The following is a 19,238-nucleotide window of genomic DNA, read 5'->3' on the forward strand; positions in this document are numbered from 1 at the left end:
CCTAAACAGCCGACCGTCAGCTATTCAACCCGGCGCACCCTCTAGCAAACCGTCAGGAACTCCGGCATCCGGGGCTCACCACGCCGGCGGCAGGCGACTCGTCGGTTGCCGCGCATGGGGACGGGAATCCGCGGCGAGTTCAAGGGCCACGTGGACCAAATTCCCTAACTCGGGCCTCAACGAAAGAAGGATGGGCTCAAGTAACTGGGCCTCCGGTCGGCCCAGAAATGCTGCCGCGGCGCCCCTCTCCACGGATAGAATCGTAGCCGCAGCCTCCCGAAGTCCCGATCCAACGGTTCAAATACCCCGACCATCCCGCCCTCCTGGCGCGCGCTGCCGTGCTCGCCGCGCTGCCGCGTTTGGCATTGCCGGCGCCCACGACGTCACAGCACGCTCCTCCCAAGTGTCATACTCGCAGCCGCCGGCCCTGCCTCCGCCCTTGAACGCGCATCTCTCCTCGGCCCTCGCCGCATTGCGCTCCGCGGCGGCGGCCGACATCTTCCCTGCCGTACGTCGCCCGTCGTGTCCGTGCCCGCGGCCAGCGCCACCCGGGACATGCCGATGAACAGATCGGCCGCCGCGCCCGCCACCTGCAGCCCTATCCACGCCAATTGACATGGACCAGCGTCCTGGTTCCAGCTCCGCGCTCTGCTTGGGACTCTCGCCGGTGCTGATTGCCGCGGTGGATGTCCATGCCTGCGGGCTGCTGGATGCTGCACCCTTAAGGCGACGAACTCTGAAAAGTTCTTAATTTGCAGAAGGTTATCGATCAATGGCAACATCAGCAGCAATGTGGCGGTAACAATCCGCTGCCTGTCAAGCATCCAATCAGAAAACGCAGGGGGGAAGACGCTGCATCTGAATGTTCAGAATCCACAACTGTTCAAAACTTGTTGGCTCCAACAATTTATGCATAATCCACGGGAAAAATGACAGCTCTGTTTGTCTTTGATGAGACACGTTTTTCAGTTCAGTAGGTCATCGGCACGCCGTCATGAAGGCCACAAAAAAACTGCAGCTACGATCGAGTCCTCATTCTCTCTTGTCTCTTCAAAGCACCAAGATCATAGGGCACACTGGTTCGTGGAACGATCAGTTGCCTGCGTGGCGCTCTACTCCAAGACTCCGCCCTCTCTGCGGTGCAGCTTATAGTGGATGCCGCGGGCACGACGGTGAATTGGGCGATGGATTAAACCAAAAAGCTTTCAGATTTGGACGTGCGACCTCTGCCACCCACCAGTCGGACGGATCGAAGTTCTGACATCTAAGAAATGAATTCCATATCTGTATAAAAAATATAGACTAGTGAAAACTTATAAACAATCACGAGTTCTTCACGGCAACAAGACCGTATCATGCACTACAAGATCCTAACTAGTACAAATGTATGTATGGGAGTAGTGTTTGAGGTGGATTGGATAACACTTGCACATGGTGTAAGAAATTTGGTTCATATGGATTGGATGCCGCTTATTTCAAAGCCCCCATCTGATGGGGAAGAAATGCTGAAAAATACTATCTACATCTATTCGGATGACTACAAAACCATCACGAAGATCATATTGAGGATCTACAAGATCAAAACCGGAAGCTGTAACCAAGTAAATTGCAGGTCACTTCAGCGCTCAGTAAGCTGGAGGCGTTTCAACTCGGGACTTCCAACCACCATCGGAGACAACATTTTGCTGACGGCACTGGCTAATCTTTTGGGCTTGTCTCTGGCGATGATGAGTCGGAGGAGTCTGTGTTGTATCCAGCAGGAGCACGCGGTGGCAGCACTTCTTGCTCAGGAGCTGAAGGAGAAATCAACACGCAAGTCAGAACTGGGAGTTACTCCACTGAAAACAGATTCATTCCGCTTTACAAAAATCAGTTAATGATGATTGCAGCAGCGATACTCCAGTTCGTTTGGTTATGTATTAAGAATCTATCCATTGTAGTGGTTCCATGTAGCGCAGATGTGAAAATTTGTTAACATCGTATACTAACAAATGCATTGAGTTTACTATGCAAGCAAGATGCTCAGATATCTAGACATGTGCCATAATGAAATGATCAATGAAAGATTCTTTTTGGTGCATTGCATCTAATAGCTCACCTGAATTTTTGTGAACCTTAGACTTGTTCAACTTCTTTGTGTGCCGCCGTATAAGCTTCTTCGTCTTGGTTATAGTCAACTGCCGAGCAAATGGAGAGAACTCAATTTCATTCTCACTCCGTTCACCATGGAAATCATGCTCGGCCTCTCCTTTCATCGTCTTTAGGACAAAAGCCTTCGCTTTTTTCTTTTGGGAATTGAACAAGCCCTTAACTGAGGTTGCAAATCCATCACCAGCTCCATCACTAGGCTTTTTTAGAAATGCTGGAAGTTGATCAGAATTGCCAGCATCATCACCATCACTGTCACTTAAATTAAAATCACTGGCACTGATTAAAGCAGCAGATGGCTCTTTTTGGCTAGTAGATTTAGCTTTGAACTTTTTGCCCTGTAAAAGAGGAATGAGTGACCTCTAAGTAAAATTAGCTGAAAATGTAAAAAAATATTTCTCACTAGTTGATTTTCCATCTAGGAGCTCCTTCTTAAAAGTTATCTAAATAACAACAACATTATGGCATTGAACTATATACACACATTCACATGTGGCTTAACATTATGTTCTATTTTGACAGCTGAATCATTTAGAGTTCAAAGTGTGTTTTCGACTTCAAAGGTCGTAACCAAATCAAATTTACTTGCCTGCATGCCAGTAACAGACTTCAATACTCCCCACACAATATGTTTCTTTACTCGTGAAAACAATCTTGGCCATGTTCCAGTAAAATCTTCACGATGAAAGGTATCCATAAGTAGCCTTACATCACTTACAGCAAACGGCAATCCTTCATATGTGAGAAGCAATTCAACCTAGAATACCAAGAGTTAAACTGTCATCATTGGGCAAAATAGAGAACATATTCCATTAAAAGGAACATTTGAGAAAATTGACTATTGTTTTTTCATGGTATGTACTACAAGTACCAAGTTTTATACAAATAAAACTGCACTGAGAAGTTGATGTCAACCTGGCTTATCTTTATGTTGCGGAAGTCCATCAGTTTTTGAGGTCTGGTTTGCTTCACCTCATTAGGCTCCACAATTTTCTTATCCTCACGAGTAGAGCGAACAGGACGTAATAACTTGGAATCCTTAGCAGCATCTTGAGATTCAGATTGGGCATTTGACTGACCCTGCATCTGTGAAACAAGTTCATTAGCTACAGACTCAGCAACTGTTTCCTCCCATGTTCTGTCAAATGAAGATGTCCTTCGAAGTTCAGGCTTCTGTGCAAATGTAGATTCTTTTGATGACTGGTTATTGGGACTGTTTATCTCCACATTAGAACTGCTTTTCTTTCGTCTTGTTCCTGCTGTAGTGGAGACTTTGAAAAGCTCCTGTACAATGAAAGGAAAGATAAGGACCAAAGAGGAAAGCACAATAACATTGAGAACATCAAAGAACATGAAATGATCTAACCTGTCGCTTTTGCGGTTGCTGTTCGTCTCCAGGGAAGAAATATCCCCACATCATTCTGTACATTGCTTCAGTCAAATAAATTTTAAGTGGATAGATGTCTACCTGCAGTTACAAGGGATAAAAAACGAGGCACTATTATTGGCATCCACAAAAGTGTATACAAAAAAAGGAGTCAGTACACAGTTACATCATACTAATGCTTATCTGTATATAACAGCTATATTTCTTTAATACTTGAAAACAGTGGTTTAAAAAACTTGCAATCACAGGAGAATATGATTCTAAAGTAAAATATTAGAAGTTCAATGAAAAAAAAAATCCAACTGGACTTACTAGTAAACTCTCAATAACTGAATTTCCACCAGTTGGAGCGCCCTGCCGGGCATTAACACGAAGCATTGCATTCCTGCATTTTGAGTCAGGAAGCATGATTACCAGGGCAGAGGATTAGTAAACTAGAACACAGGTCCAATGAACATATAAAGTAATACACACAAATAGAAAGAAAAATGTTTGGTGTTGGTAGTTCAAATCACAAAAAGGTGCCAATGTAATGTAAGAGCTGCATAAGCAAATGCAACCCATTAACACTATTCTCTTTCTTAATGCAATGACACACAGTTTCTCCTTCTCCTGCGCGTTCTAGGAAAAGAAAGAAACATGTAGCAACCTCACTTAGGGCTTTGTTTGGAAAGGAGGGAATGTATTCAAATCCTCAGGAAAGTTCCCAAAATTTCCTAGAGCAATCCCCTCTTCCGAACAAGCCCATAGAAATTTATGGTTAGTGTGTTCCTTTAAACAGTGCTGCAGGAGTAGCTTTTCTTTCCCTTTAATGGAGCATTCCTGTACTTTACACTACTACTGCCATTTGAAATATAACCCTGCATGTCAGCTTGAGATGAATAAAATTTGATCATCTTAAGAAGTGAAAAGCATCTCTCTTGTGTGTTCGAGGGAAAAAAGTGAAACATATACAGTTATATCCATAAAAAGAACGTTGCCGAAACTATAAAAGATTATACACACTCTATAGGCTTGTCACAGAACATCATCATTGTAAATGTCATGTTACTTATATGTTGAGCATCCTTAAAAATATTATCATTCAAAAAGGGAATAGAAAAGACTGCACAGAGCTTCCTATGAGCATCCAAATAGTCATGTACACCATACAAGAGGATATATGCTTACTTGCCCCATTCAGAAGGTGGGTTCCATGGTGCCAGAACAGTATCTGATTTTGCATTAGCAAGTCCATTTCTAAGGACAAACAGCTTGGTTGTCAACTGTGCGATGCCAATATCTTTGTAGTCCCGGTCGAAATCAAAAATCTATATATCAATTGGAAAATCAGTGCAAGATCTAAACACATTCTTTCATGGAGAGTTAGTTTTCTACAGGAACTAATGATCATCATTCTCAAACACATTCTGAACATATTACTCCTAGTACTATCAGAAATGGCAGACAAGACTACATTTGGCTGGAAAGAAATCAAGTTTACCAGATCATTTATTTCAGCTTCAGCAAAGGATTTTCCATCTGCTAACATGCTCCAAACAATCTTGTTTATCCTCGTTGAAACTCTCATGGCACATGAAGGGCTTTTATTCTTTTCCTTTTCCGCCAACCTCAACTGCGCAGCTTTCTGCATAGCAATTCTTAGTGTAGAATATGCCTCTTTCCTACCATTCCGGACATTCACGAGCCCTTTCTTAAGTTGTTTGACCTGGCAACGGTTATGTTAGCCATGATGTTTAGATATAAATGCAATGACAAGGAGAAATCCATAGATTTATGATAATTTGAACTAAAGCAAGTACTACTTTAGGTATGAACTACTAAATGAAGTTTAATTAAGAATACAGTTCGTACAAACAAAGTGATTTTTATACTTAGAGTGAACTAAAAATGGATATAAGCATGGTACTTAAACATACCAGAATTAACCTTGAACCAGTAACAATCCATGTAGCGTCATCAGCCTTTGGTGACGGACTCTGATCATGAGATGATTCAACACCAGTAGACAAGGCTCGGATATCATCAAGCAGTAGCTTTCGTGCTCTTTCTTTTACTTCAACACCGATCTTTGCTAATTCTACCTCCTCAACCCCATCAGGTACAACTGCATCAGATGCTTCTTCAATGTCGTCATCATCATTGTCCAGGGGATAGCTTAGATTACTCTTCGGTTTTCTGAGTAATCGATTAGTTTGATTATGAGAAGCAAATATAAATAAGATACAAATGTGTCTGGTCAACATAAAATGAAATGATTTTAAGAAATAAACAAAACTTGTCTTGTGGTATTGCTTGCTAAATGCTAATGAAGTGGCAAATCATGAAATATACTAAAAAAGGTGAAGATATTAATTTCACTAGTATAATTCAGTGGGAGTAATAACTCAGTCCTGCCAATGCCATGTCTAATTCAAAATACTTAATTTTGGTTACTAATAGTGGTACATGAGCAACCTGAAGTTTCCTAATTTGATACACAAAAGAATTTATATGCGTCAGATCAGAAAACTGGTCTACTAAATCGTTTTTTCCTGTATAATCTAACTGCTTCTACGTATAGAGTACTGTATATGCTTTGGGTATGATGTAAGCAACATGGTAGAGTTTGATTCCAATAATAGTCAAGAATATGATCAATGATAATAATCAGATATGAACTTGAGTCATCAATGCACCACACAAGCAAACCGGGTATACAATAGTTCATAAACTTTTTCTTTGTAGTCAAAGTTTTGTCCAAGTTGTGATTGCCACAAGCAGCTAGAAGCTACTAGTACTGTAGAGAGCAGATTTTGTGCCTATGGCTCAAGTATCACCTACACACGAGACCTAAATTTGTGCAAACTGCAGCACATTCTTCACCATTAGATTTATCCCGCACAACATGTGGAACAACATATGCCCATGTCACAGGAATGCACGTGCATAAAACCATACAAGACAACAGTGCAGTGCATGGATAAGATTTGAACCCATCAAAATAGGCATGGACAACATATTCTAATGTAATACTATTTCCTGCAGCATTTTCTATTTCACCAAGTGAATATAAGTGTTCAGATAATTTATGTTTATCCATGCACTTCAGACACTGACCCTGTCAGAAAAGCATCAAACACTTCATCCAGAAACTTCTAAGCCCTAGCTAGTTCACACTGGTCGACATGTATAGCAGAATTGTTGTTTCCTTGAAAGTTGCGAGCAACTTTAATGGTATTTCCTTAACTCACATAAACCATACTGTAATATATACTTTTTTTGTACTATCTTCCTTCCATCTATTTTTGTTTCCATATTCGATAATAGATTAGTTATTCTACTCAATACATGTTAACTTGTTCTCTCTTATCCCCAAAAGCCACATTGTTAAAAGTAGTTAATTTATGTTACAACTGGGAAAACATTGGCAATATGAACATTTTGGAAAAGGAAAAGAACAGTTTATCATTCTTTATGAACTGCAAGCAGGATCGATAAAACTGTGCTCTGGATTATATTGCTGAAACGCTAATATATTGCTGTCTCCGATAAATAATCTATGTTGTTCGGGGCAGTTCAGAAAAGTCAAGGAAACATGTCTTTTGGGTGAAATAAAGCATTTGTTATGTTTCTGCCCCTAATTAAACTAGAGCCTGCAATGACTCAGTGACATAGTTGGCTGGAATGCGTGTACGATTTCTCAGGGAGAGGTGTGGGCAAAGCAGTTAACAGGAACAAACATGTAAACGTCACCCCTCCTTAATTTCTCCAATCCTGTCCAAGACGTCACATATTGATTACTGGAGGTAGTAGCTACAAGATAGATGATGTACCTTGGAGTTCTTGCAAATAGAAGATTAGTCAATACATCCATCATAACTTGAAACTGACGTGATGTCATACCAGCGGTTATATCTGGTGAGTTAAATGTTAGCTCTTTCAGTGGCTTAACCTGCACATAAAAACAGTTGATGGATAACCTAGCTACCTCCACTAATTGTTGAAAAATATGCTCAGCAAACGGTGTATAAAAAAATGAAATCATGACAAGAGAATATACCTTTAGTTCAGGGGTTCCTCCCTTGTGCCGTGTAAAGCGGAGATACATTTGGCATGGCATAAATACCCTTTCAAGTAAAGCACCGGTTCGTTTAACTTCAGATGACCTGCGGTGTATTTTTGGCAGCCACTGAATACCAGCACCTGGATCAACATCGGTGGGAGCAACATGAGCCTGAACATGCTCCAACATGACAGAGAGCTCCACACGTGACCAGGTCATTTCTGGCCCAGCCCCACCGGTGGCAACATTGCTGGAACCAATTGCTTTCTCAAACATTTCTTGACCAACTTGCACAATTGAATGAAATGAGCGAACCATGACCCGCCCACTACCAGCAGCTAGCAGAAACCTACCCTGATGTAATTGAGCAGATATCTAGTAAGTAGTTGCAGCAGCACTCCTAAGACTTCAATGTAAATAAATGAACATGAAAGGAATTATATCATGAATTTCAACATCATGTTGCCAGCAGATAAATGAAAAAAGTGAGCTTGAAGCTAAATTTATCAGCCTTCACATAGTGCTCCACTTGCCATCTTGATATCTCTATAAATCTATAATCCACTATGAGTCATCCAAGAATTGTGAAGTTTAAAGTTCATTCAAATGAATAATATTTAGTTATATCATAGTACTTTGTGTAATACTGCAGGGTATAAAATCTACTTAATTTTAAATTTTGAATACAAATATGAATCCAGTTGTGCGTCTGGTGAAAACAATCTGACAGCCATTTTGAAACCAGGATTTGCTTTAGCAAACCAGCCAGTTGGTTTCTGGTCCCCCAGAGGAGGTTTTTTTTTCTCAAACGGTGCAGGAGGACTGCGCGTCATTTCATTCAAGATAGAAGAAAGGAATGAGTACAGAGGTTAGACAACCCCTGTTCTCAGTACAACACACGCCACTAGATTCTCTTACAAAAAAACAACCCATGACCAAACACCCCCAGAGGAGTTTTGGTGGCGTAATGTGAGAAGATCATGAATTTAGTAAAAAAACATCATGAATATAGTAAAAGAACAAACAGAAGTTTGTACATTGAATAAACAACCTAACATTAGTTAAGCTGCCAAATGCCATTTCATAATAGAATTTAGCAAAGAAGTGTGGTGGCAATTTACTCACATTTGCTTCTTCTGAATGCAAATTGAACTGAGGTTGCACAACATTAACCATGAAATGCCTTGTACCTTCCTCTTCAGCATCACTATTATTCGAAGGCTTAAGTGCTACATCAGATAATAGACAAAGTGAAAATGTTGAATGTACTTGCTAGTTTGTAGTGTTTAACACATTGCTGAAAACTAAATAGTACAACAAGAATGTGTCTGTTGATCATAAATAAATACCATTTTAATCCTGGCTGATGGCAATAATGTCACAACTATGAAACATGGATTATGCTATTCAACATACCAGTTTCACTACTTGGTGTCAGATCTGACTTGTTGGACCCATTGGAAGGTGGTGACTCTGAACTCTTGATCTGTTGAGGTTCTGAAGGCTGTGATGCTGAGGACACAGAGTTGAGAGCCCCATCCTTCGGCATCTCAGCTTCTTTAATTAACTGTTTCTTCTCGAGAATCTTTCTTTGGGTGTATTGGCGAGAAGGAGATGGTTTTGGAGGCTGAACTGCTTGAGTTAAACCACCAACCCAGGAGAGGATAGCAGCTCGGTTTTCTAAATTCCATAAAATTTTTAGTCCATGGACAAAAACTCTCTGGCAACTATCAGCCACCACAACATTGAATCCCTCATCGTCACTGCCTGATTGATCATGATCACTTTCATCACCCCCATCAAACTCAGACTTGATTAATGGCATTTCAGATTTTTTCCTGCCATCTTCCTGCCATGCTGATAATCTAGCGGCATCAGCCTTGGGAGTTTGTTTTCGTATTGTGAAATAATCAGAATGCAGAAAAAATCCATCATCCCTGCTTTTCTCAGTAGAACTAGTTTTCGTTTTGCCCTTTTCACAACCAGGACTATCTCTATCTTTTGTACTCTTATTTTCTGCCTTAGAATCCTTAGAAGTTGATGGTTCAGGAATTCTGTTAAGAAATACTTTCACCAAGTGCAGATCTATGCCCTGGTAGACAAGATCAAGAGGTTCACGCTTGCAATCGAAGGTAAATATCTGCTTCCCACGGCTGAAAGCTATTTCAATCCTAAACTTTGTGAAGTGGAGTGTCAAACCCTTAGCAGGATCATCTGGCTGTAGAGGCATGTTGTTAATCCTCAACAAAATGGCATCAAAACGAATGCACTGTTCGGTCATAACTCTATCAAGTGGGAGGTTTCCAGACCGTACAAATCTAGGAACTCCAAAACGTGGAAACCTGGAAAACAATCTTAATTTGTGGGGAGGAAGAAAAAGCAAGTTCCACCACCTCGCTAGCCAGACCAAATCATGAGCCCCTACATTCACAGTCGGAGAATCATTTGTAAGCACATCACTCTTTCGCTGATGTTCTATGGTTTCTGTTGTTGAAGGCTTAAGTGAAAAACTCCACTTCAGTGACAGAGAAGTCGAGCGGAACGGATCAAAAACTTTATCCCGTGGTTTTCCCTCAGCAGGAAGAGCAAATATAAAATGATCCATAGGGTTACCTGAATCACATCCCCACTGTATTGAAATATCCATGAAAAAGGAAGGGGTTTCAAGGAAAGGTATTCCTGGATGATGTGGGATTTCTAAACTAGTCTTCTTGGCTAGACTCTCTAAGCTAGTTATGTACACCTTTAGAGACTTCGAAGACAGACTGACATAACCATCCACATAACATATTTCCATATAACCAGATGTGATTAGCATTTGATCATGTTTTTCATAAGGGTTTGTCGAAGCAGGGAGATGCCACTCTGTCTCAGTAAAACTCAAGTTAAATCTGCCATGAATATAGTTTCTCATATCATCCCACCAGGGTAAGCTGCGCTCTCTTCTAGGGGGTTCAGGATGCTCAAAGAACCACCTCTTAGCTAAATTTGCCCTCCGGAGTGCAACAGTAAAAGCATAGCTTATATCAGCGAAAACTGGCTCATAGCCAACTCCAAATGACACTTCCCCTTTCTTAAAATGCAATGGTATGTCAGCATATGTTTTCATTGGTGGGGTATAACCAGTTGCAGAGCGGAGCAGATTTACTCTCCACCATTTGCCAACATAGACATCCTGTCGAACTTGGGGCTGAAAAGTGGTTGCCTGCCACCAGGGGGAAAAATCAGTGCAATTTAGAATGATGCTTGATTACCATAAATAATCCCACAAATGGCTGTAGATAATATCAATTTGTAGGAAATACTAATGATGTTCTCAAACAGAAGGGAGAAACTACAATAGTATACAGTTAGATGAAGCCAATAGGGTAAAAGGTTAGCTAACCATTCTAATGGTATTTTCTAACTGAAAACAGCTAACCATTCTAAAAATATTTCACATCAAATTAAGTGAACAGCAAAGAACACTAACCTGCTGACCCAGCACAAGGCGTCCATCACATTTACCAGAGGTTCCAGCAAAGAGTGGAAATGCATAGTCTCTCAAATATGCAGATAAAGATCTAGTTTTCAAAGTAAAATTGCTACCGTACAAACGGGAAAACGGGATATCATTTTTGGCACAAACTGGATCTACAGATTTAATAAAACTAATCATCCCTTCATCGCCCCCATCAATCTTTGATAGGCTCACATCAATATCTTTTGCATGTACGGACATAACTGATGCCCTACGAGTGCTCATCTTGAATCCTGACTGGAAGCCACTTGAACATGCACCTGACCCTTCTGAGACTGGCAATTTCTGACATGCTTGGTAATATGACCGGAATGCCTGTCTGTATATCTCTTCTCTGAGCTTTTCAATGGAGTGTGGGCCAGGTACATCTGCATCGGCTTCAGGGCAATCATTGTTTTTTTCAGAAGCAGAGGTATCCAGTTTTGCCTTGGGGGAATCCTTATTTTTGCCTAAAGCAACCTCATCAAGTAGATTCAACCTGACTGCAGACTCACAAAATACATTCTTCATTAAACTGATATGCTCATCAAGCCATCCTTGTATGGGCTCTTCCTCAATTTCTGCTATCAGGTCACGCACGATGATCCGCACATACCGAAAAGCCACTGATTTTGATTTGTTCTTTTTGCTGCTACTGCTGCTGGTGGCGCTAGATTTCTTCTCAGGAAATAAAACAGATGTTTTTGCTGCAGAAAGAAGTTTGAAGGCCCGCAATGTGTCTTCTACAGCATCATCTATAGCTCTTAGTTGCAACCTAAATGGCAAGCAAATATTAGCATCACGGCATTGAATAACCCAATCACATACAGCTGCAGATTGTAACTTCTTATCGGGATGGCTATCAGAAACAGAAATCGGGATACGAGACAACTGCATGCGACTGCTTTTGAATATCCATGCATCACAAAAACTGACTGCTAGTGCCTCGATCAAAACACCTATCTTTGCATTCTCAGAAAATATGGATCCTACTTGAACCATTGCTTCAACCCCATCAGCAAATTCACCTGAAATTTTCAATGATTCCAAATCGAGGGCAATAACTGATTCTCGCTTCTTTTGTGCTTTTTCTTGCTGGCCATGGTCTTCCTTTTTTGCTGGGATATCCATGCTTAATGTATCATCTTTCACCTCAGTAACAGAATTCTGGAGTTTCATCCTATGCAGAACAGATTTAAGTCGTGTGGCCACTTCAAGCAGTTCCAGATAGGGATCAGGCTCCCACCTGATTGCAATGTCAGTCACATTGATGAGAGAGCAGGCTGCAGCATCATTCTGCCCACCAGAACGCTGGACAAACTTTGCTTTACGCACATCCAACAGCTTGGTCTCCTCTACAGGTTTATTGTCAAGCTGATCCTCTTTATGTGTCACTCTGAACCTCTCAAGTTCAACCTGCATTGAGTGCTTTGTCTTATTCAAAGACACACAGACCTGAGAAATCTCTAGAGAAGTGGAGAAGTGAACATTCTTATGATCCGGAAGGCTAGTAGAATTTACATAGGCCATCCTTGGGGAACCATTATCTTCATTGATGATTACAACACGACCACCCTGAGATCCAAAGTTTACACGCTTTGGATCGGCTATAGTCATATCTTCCAGCCTCATATCACCATCATACATAACAAAGCACTGTGCAACATTGATTTTGATAAGCTGTGCTCCTTTAGCTTTCTTGCTAGACTTTTGAGGAGCATTCTCCTGGACAGATCGTTTCTTAGGAGGCAAAATGCTTTTCAGAAACACTTTGTAGGACATTGCATTGGCACAAAGTGACTCGAGATAGTAAAAACAGAAGTACATTCTGATTCCAGATATATTAACAGAGATAGAGGATTTAGCATGGTCTTCACCATTATCTTTGCCTGGGTCCTTTTGTTCCAGATCAAGAGTTGAACGGCTAATGTGCAGTAACGTGCCTGAGATGCTTTCATTCATCGACTGTAGGCGTTTGCCAGCAAAAAGCAATTTCAGTTCACCAAGCTTGACATGCAACCGAGTTCCTTGGTCTACCAACTTACTTGCGGAAACATTAGTTGATTGAAAAATACACTGCATTATCCAGTATTTACAGAGTGAGATTAGCATAAAATCAAAGAATGACAATGTTAATAATTCTTGGTGTCATTATAATTTGGACAAACCGAAAAGTCTCGAAACATTTAAACATGGTACCTTTTGCTTTGTAAGGAAATATCCCTATTGTATTTAAACATGATAATTACAAGCATAAACAAAAAAACCCTTGGTGAAAGACTTGGAAAGGTACCCATTATTGGCACCAGCAATTTCTGGTTTAATAAAGTCATCATCTACCAAACCAAATAAATTGTAAATTTAGTATCATGACATTTGAATGCCCCCATTCATGTAATCAGGGCTCAAATCATTGTAAACAAAGAGCAATTCAAAAGGCACTTTGAAACATTCACTGTTGTTGTTGTGTGAGTCAAGTATTATTGAAACTAGATGAGGTGGTCACGTCATCAGAACACAGTCATAGTCTCATGACTATTGTCATGAACAGCCATTCCAGCTCATCAGGGGGGTCACCAGCAGGGAGTAGCCACTGCTGCTACGGCCTGCATCCTAGCAGCTGCAGCAACGTAGTTATCAAGTTATGTTGCATAGCGTGTTGCATAGGGTGGAACCTAATCTGTTTGCTAGGAAGGTTATTGTTAGATTGTGAGAACACTATAAAAGGAGGCCTATTGTACGAACCATAATTGAGTAAACATGAACTAGTAAAAAGTTTCTATCTCTTCCACAGTTGAATTCCCTTTCTCACCTACAAAAGCACTCTCTCCAGGAGTGCCATTGTTCCCTTCAAACCAGTGCAATCAATATCTCTGTAGTGTTTAGCACGTGGATGCTAAATATGATTATTTCGGCACTATGAAGATGAGTTATGAATAGAAACGCCACTACTAAAATCAAATATATGAGTAACACAGTGCATGCAACTAAACGTCCAACTAGAACAGAACAATACGGCACAGCATCCATAAGGTACTTAATACTTACATGGTAAAGAGGTACATCATCAAGACTGTGAAGCACAATAGTCAAGTCAGGAGCCGACAGTGTACATGCCCAAGCCAATGCTAATTTTTCTTTAGGTGCCTTCTCTTGTTGAGGACTCTCATGGACAACAGGGGGCTTCTTTTTATCTGAGTTAATTCTAATCAGTGGCTTAATTCTGCTCATAATGAGATTACATTGGAACCCACTAATCTTGACATCTACTTCAGCTTGAACTGGCAATGCTGGCTGAGGGGAAAAATGCATCAGCACATTCAATTAACTCTCAGAGAAATTATAAACCATAGAAGACGTGCATAGTACGCTTCAATATAAAAAAAGGAGACCATACAGGGCATTACAGATAAATAACCATAAATGGGAAGCATAGAGTAAGAAAATCAGAAGGAGGCTCTCACATAAAAGGGGATAACTCTTTATCACATAGATTCAGCCTATAAATGAAGCAATAGTTCATGAAACTATTTGCAATGAATAATACTGGCAAACCATGCTGGAAATCCAGGCAGAGACGTGGTGTAATATCATTTAACTGGCCAAATATTATAATGTCATTTAACTGGCCAGATATTATATGCGCTTCTTGCTTATGTCCCAGTTGCATGGCAAACAACTTATAAACTCAATTACATGGAAAACAAAGTCCTAACGGCTCGTTTGGTTGGGGGTAATTGGTGAAGGGAATGAGAGTTTAGAGATATGAGACTAAAATTTTCTTGTTTGTTTCGTGGGAGGGGGAGTTCATTTGGGATGGGGAAAGGGAGTTTAGAGACTCAACTCCCACCGATATCTTCCCATGGGGAGGGGTGGGAATTGGGAGGCAATTCCGCTTTAAGATGAAAACAAATGATCTTAACCATTCATCATGACTTATGATATGATTTCCCACATCAAAACCCACATACCAAACAGAGAATATGAATTCCCTCTCCAACTCCCTCCCTTAATTCCCTCCACGAACCAAACAAAGGATTGGGACTAAAAAATCAAACTCCCAAGTGAATTCCCTCCATCAACTCCCACCGCTAAATCCCATGCTCCTTCCTATTCAGTTGCCAAACACATCCTAAATATAATTACACAGAATTCGGCCAGCTATTCGTAGGCAATTTTCTGTATCCAGATACACTCCTTTACTCTAGCTTGGAGATCACTATCCAACACTGCAAAACAAACAACAAAAAGCGGGCATTGCTACATCTTATGGTTTCGGAAGATCCACTTGGTGGATAAGCAGTTTTTAGATCTAACTTTTTACCACCTGGATCAAGTCAAACCAAAATTGTGTATTGAAAGGAAGTATTATCTATGTGTAAGGGGAGTATTCTCCAAAAAGTACAGCAAGTTTCAGATAATAAAAGGAGGTAAGGAGGCCCACAAAATTCTCCAAGGGAAATCACCGGATCAAAATAGTAGAAAGTTTGATTTAATAACGATTTAGATCAAACTGACCTGAGTGGGAATGTTAGCTGAAACTACTGTTGAAATTTTTGCAACCTCTAATACTGAGGTCGCACCATCCATTAGAAGCTGGAAAACAGAAACAATAATTTTAAAAAATTTCAGATTCAATCCTAAAGAAATCAATCATGTTGAACTGATCAAAAAGATTATATTTCCTAGAGAAAAATAGAAACATACATGAATCTCCGTTACAGCAGTTTCCAACCGGAGATGTGTTGCGCTCTCTCCGAAGCCATCTTGTGGTTGTAACCTTGTACATCTCAAAGATATGCTACCAATTTCATTGTTGATTGAGAGGCCATGATCTTTGGGCAAAAACTTCAGATCCAGTTTGGACATGTTGAAGCTAACCTTCCAAATAAAACTACATTTTAGTGAATAGTAATCCAACAGTCAACTTATGTTAAAAGTTCACAGTAACAATTTAAAATGGCAAATCTAGACCATGAGAGATGCTGTAATCTGACTAAGTTTTTAAGTGTGCCCCAGGGAAAGTTAAATTTTCTAATACCTAGGTTAGATCTGCTGGCAAAAAAAGAGTTGATTCATGATATTCAATGTCACATCTAAATTTTTCTTTTTGACTTGTTTATGGTCCTAAAATATTAGCACACTCATCAACAATTATAACGTGTGGTTTCTACTGTGAAATATCAGCGCTATTGGAAAAAAGATTACTTGGTAGTTCTACATATAAAAAAATACACATCCTGCACTGATTGTGCGTACATCAGGAATAGTTTTACTTTGGCCTCGCAATATCACTGCAATGCAGCCTCCTTCTAAATCAACATAGATAACAAAATCATATTTCCATATACTTCATGGGGAAAATGAACGAGGATGACTATTGTTGAAGATATAAACAAACATAAACAAGCTAAAATAATATGAATTATGCATGCAAATAGGCAAAAGGCTGGTCGACAGCTAAAAAGAGAAACATCAAGTGTACTCTAGGGAGTTCATACAACCTTTTCAGGAAACAGACTTATCTTCTTATTTAGTGATGCAAGTTTGCCCCCTTCAGATCTGGCAGCTGATTTATTATCCACAGAAGGTTCATCCTTTTGGTCAGCAACAGTAGATGCAGACTGTTTCTTCTTGGTCAATAATTTCTCTTCCAAATTCACAACAATTGGACCAAGAATCAAGTCCAAATTCTTGACTTTAATTCCTTTATCCCTAAACAGCATTGTCAAGAATAGTTCTTATTGTTCATTTTTTTCATTTTTACTAATCTAGTGATGTTTGCAAAGCATTCAATTAACATATTACCTCTGATGAAGGTCACATGAGAATGATATGTCCTCAAACAGGAATGAGCTACAGTCAGAAGAGTCCATGGCTGAACAATATTGTCCACTAACACACCAATCCAATTTGCTGAACACCGACGTGTTTTTATCAATGCTGTCTGACTCCAATGCTTGTACAAATAAAGGTATTATATTAATTTGAACATTGAGGACTGGATCCAATCCTCCAGTTTTGGATATATCAATCTTAAGGTCCTTGATGCCAAGAGCAGCTTTTGGAGACTGTAATTATTAAAGACCAAGTTATCAACGCAGAAAAAAGCAAGACAGAGGTGCGTTAAAGCCACTGTGACTCATACGTAACCCTTGTGTTCTGAAAAAAATGCCATAGATTTCAAACAAAAGCAATAGAGAGGATAAGAAAATCCAGGTAAATTGATGCATATAGACTTCGAATAAATCCAAAGGTTGTTTAACCCACATCACTAAGCTCCTAATAACACATTAAAAATAGGTGCAGGCTATTATTTAACTATTTGGATATGGATATATCATATAGAAGACTGAACCAGAACCATAGCACACATCTCCTGTTAGCACAAAACTGGGCACAAAAATTCTGTCAGGCAACTAAACCTTTGATGAGAATATGTTGCTTAAGAAACAAATTGTATGACTGACTATTTCAACTTGTCCGCTTCCAGCATCTGCTAATAATAACAGAGAAAATTTGTTTACGGAATGACCAGGAGAGGAATATGTCACGCACAGAAATGCCCGTGTTCATAATAATATATTATCTTTCTTTTTTTTCAAGAATATGCAGGAGAGCTTTGTACTTTTAATTAAAAAGGAAATAGGAGTTGTTTACAACATGAGCTATCTAGCAACGCTTGCAACTACATAGCTCGTTTTACTGACTTAAACTATAACTAAAACAGCCAGAATACAGAACGCAAGATAATCAACTAGAATCATCAGTATATGCAACCATGGTTGATAGAGTTTAGATATCAGATAGAAGGCAGTACCTTAAGCCTCAGTTCCACTATGGATAATGATAATAGACTGGCCACGCTTGTTATTAACCTCCATTTCGCTTGTGCTTTGGATTTTCCTTTTGATTTTGTGGATGAGGTTGAGGACGGTTTGCGAGGGCTAGGTTTCTTCTTGTTTGCGGATTTCACAGGTTGCCTGAGCATAACGTCCAAATCAGAGATTTGCAATTGCAGGATTGGTCCATGAGTTAGTATGGTAAATCCCAGCTGGGTGAGCGGTTTCCGCAGGACAAGTCTGATTTCACCAATACAAATAGACTCAACAGCGCCCTGAAATGCGACACAAACGCGATTCGATCATATGTCAGGATCGGCATTGGCATGGAGGGACGAAAGCAGGTAGACGACCCGTAGCCCTGAGGTACCTTTGGGGATGAAATGGTGATGTCCCGCAGATAATTGAGGCCGTAGGAGCGGCACCCGATGGATAGCTTGGCGGCGCGTTGGAGCACCCAGGCCACTGCCCTGGCGAGGAAGCTGCGATTGGGTTGCAACAAAGAAATCCTTAGCCGATCGCACCCATCCCACTCCGCGAACGTATAGCAGCGTAGAGCAACGAACGAATTCGTTCGGTGAGGGCTACATGGAACGGGGAGGAAGAGAGTGGGCGCACGTACATGACGGCGACGCATCCTGCGGCGGCGGAGAGGGCGGCGAGGACGCCGAGCTTGAAGACGGAGAGGAGGAGGCCGTGGCGGAGGACGAGCTCGACGGCCTCCCAGGCGACGACGAACCCCACCAGCAGCTGCACCAAACCAACCATCATCGTCGCTTCTCCTCCTTTGGGCTCTGCTCGATCACCGGCGCTCCGTCATCGCCGCACCAAACCCTCCCTTCCTTCCTTACAGATCGCGATGTCGCGGCGGCGGCGAGGGGAATCGCGGCACGACGTGCGGGCCCCGATGGATCGGGAGTTGGGGGTAGTCGCGGGAAGGGGCGGAGCGAAGATGGTGCCGAATCGCTGAGTGGAGTAATGGAGAGGAGAGGATGGATGGGGGAACGGAGTGGAGAAGAGGTGGCGCGCCATTTCCGGAGAGGAGGAAGGGGAGGAGGGGAGGAAGGGAGCGGAGTGGCGCGGCGGTTACGCACGTCCGAGTCAAAATTCCATAAAAAAAACATTGTCGGCACGGCCGCACGGGCCACCGGCACATCACCAGCGCGCCGCGCCCGCGGCTTGCCACCACCTCCTCCTGACCTCCAGTTTCCGACTTTCAGTTCAGTTTCAGACAAGTGTTTAAGTGCCATTGCTTGTGATAATCTGCCCACTTTTTCGATTGATGTAGCCGGCCACCTCATTTAACACACTACTTAA

The 19,238-nt window shown here is 41.2% G+C and overlaps 1 protein-coding gene across 2 annotated transcripts; it reads right to left on the bottom strand.

The window, feature by feature from the left end:
• Positions 1-1,264: 1,264 nt before the first annotated feature.
• On the bottom strand, positions 1,265-19,017 carry LOC112874278 (protein ABERRANT POLLEN TRANSMISSION 1). 2 transcript variants are annotated; one of them, XM_025937509.1, is made up of 22 exons: positions 18,544-19,017; positions 18,292-18,403; positions 17,900-18,196; positions 16,888-17,150; positions 16,584-16,794; positions 15,787-15,960; positions 15,598-15,675; positions 14,128-14,373; positions 11,053-13,155; positions 8,997-10,785; positions 8,706-8,809; positions 7,578-7,934; positions 7,351-7,469; positions 5,455-5,713; positions 5,019-5,243; positions 4,706-4,845; positions 3,848-3,920; positions 3,515-3,616; positions 3,064-3,432; positions 2,738-2,905; positions 2,099-2,486; positions 1,265-1,793 (listed from the first exon to the last, which is right to left on the bottom strand). In XM_025937509.1, the coding sequence occupies exons 1-22, from the start codon at positions 18,690-18,692 to the stop codon at positions 1,699-1,701; spliced, it is 7,821 nt and encodes a 2,606-aa protein (XP_025793294.1). In that variant the 5' UTR covers positions 18,693-19,017; the 3' UTR covers positions 1,265-1,698. The 2 variants fall into 2 exon arrangements, with proteins under 2 accessions (XP_025793294.1, XP_025793295.1); XM_025937510.1 differs by lacking the exons at positions 16,888-17,150; positions 17,900-18,196; positions 18,292-18,403; positions 18,544-19,017 and having other exon boundaries at positions 15,787-15,955; positions 16,584-16,711.
• Between the last annotated feature and the right edge of the window lie 221 nt (positions 19,018-19,238).

Source organism: Panicum hallii, chromosome 9 (assembly GCF_002211085.1).
Source record: "Panicum hallii strain FIL2 chromosome 9, PHallii_v3.1, whole genome shotgun sequence".
Taxonomy (NCBI): Eukaryota; Viridiplantae; Streptophyta; class Magnoliopsida; order Poales; family Poaceae; genus Panicum; species Panicum hallii.

Bases quoted from the DNA above. Each gene is read 5' to 3' on its own strand.
- LOC112874278 (XM_025937509.1), bottom strand. From the start codon at position 18,692: ATGATGGTTGGTTTGGTGCAGCTGCTGGTGGGGTTCGTCGTCGCCTGG. The intron at 15,676-15,786 runs GTATGTTTCTAT...TCTGTTTTCCAG, and splicing joins CTGCTGTAACGGAGATTCAT to CTTCTAATGGATGGTGCGAC. The intron at 2,487-2,737 runs GCAAGTAAATTT...CCTCTTTTACAG, and splicing joins AGTCTGTTACTGGCATGCAG to GGCAAAAAGTTCAAAGCTAA.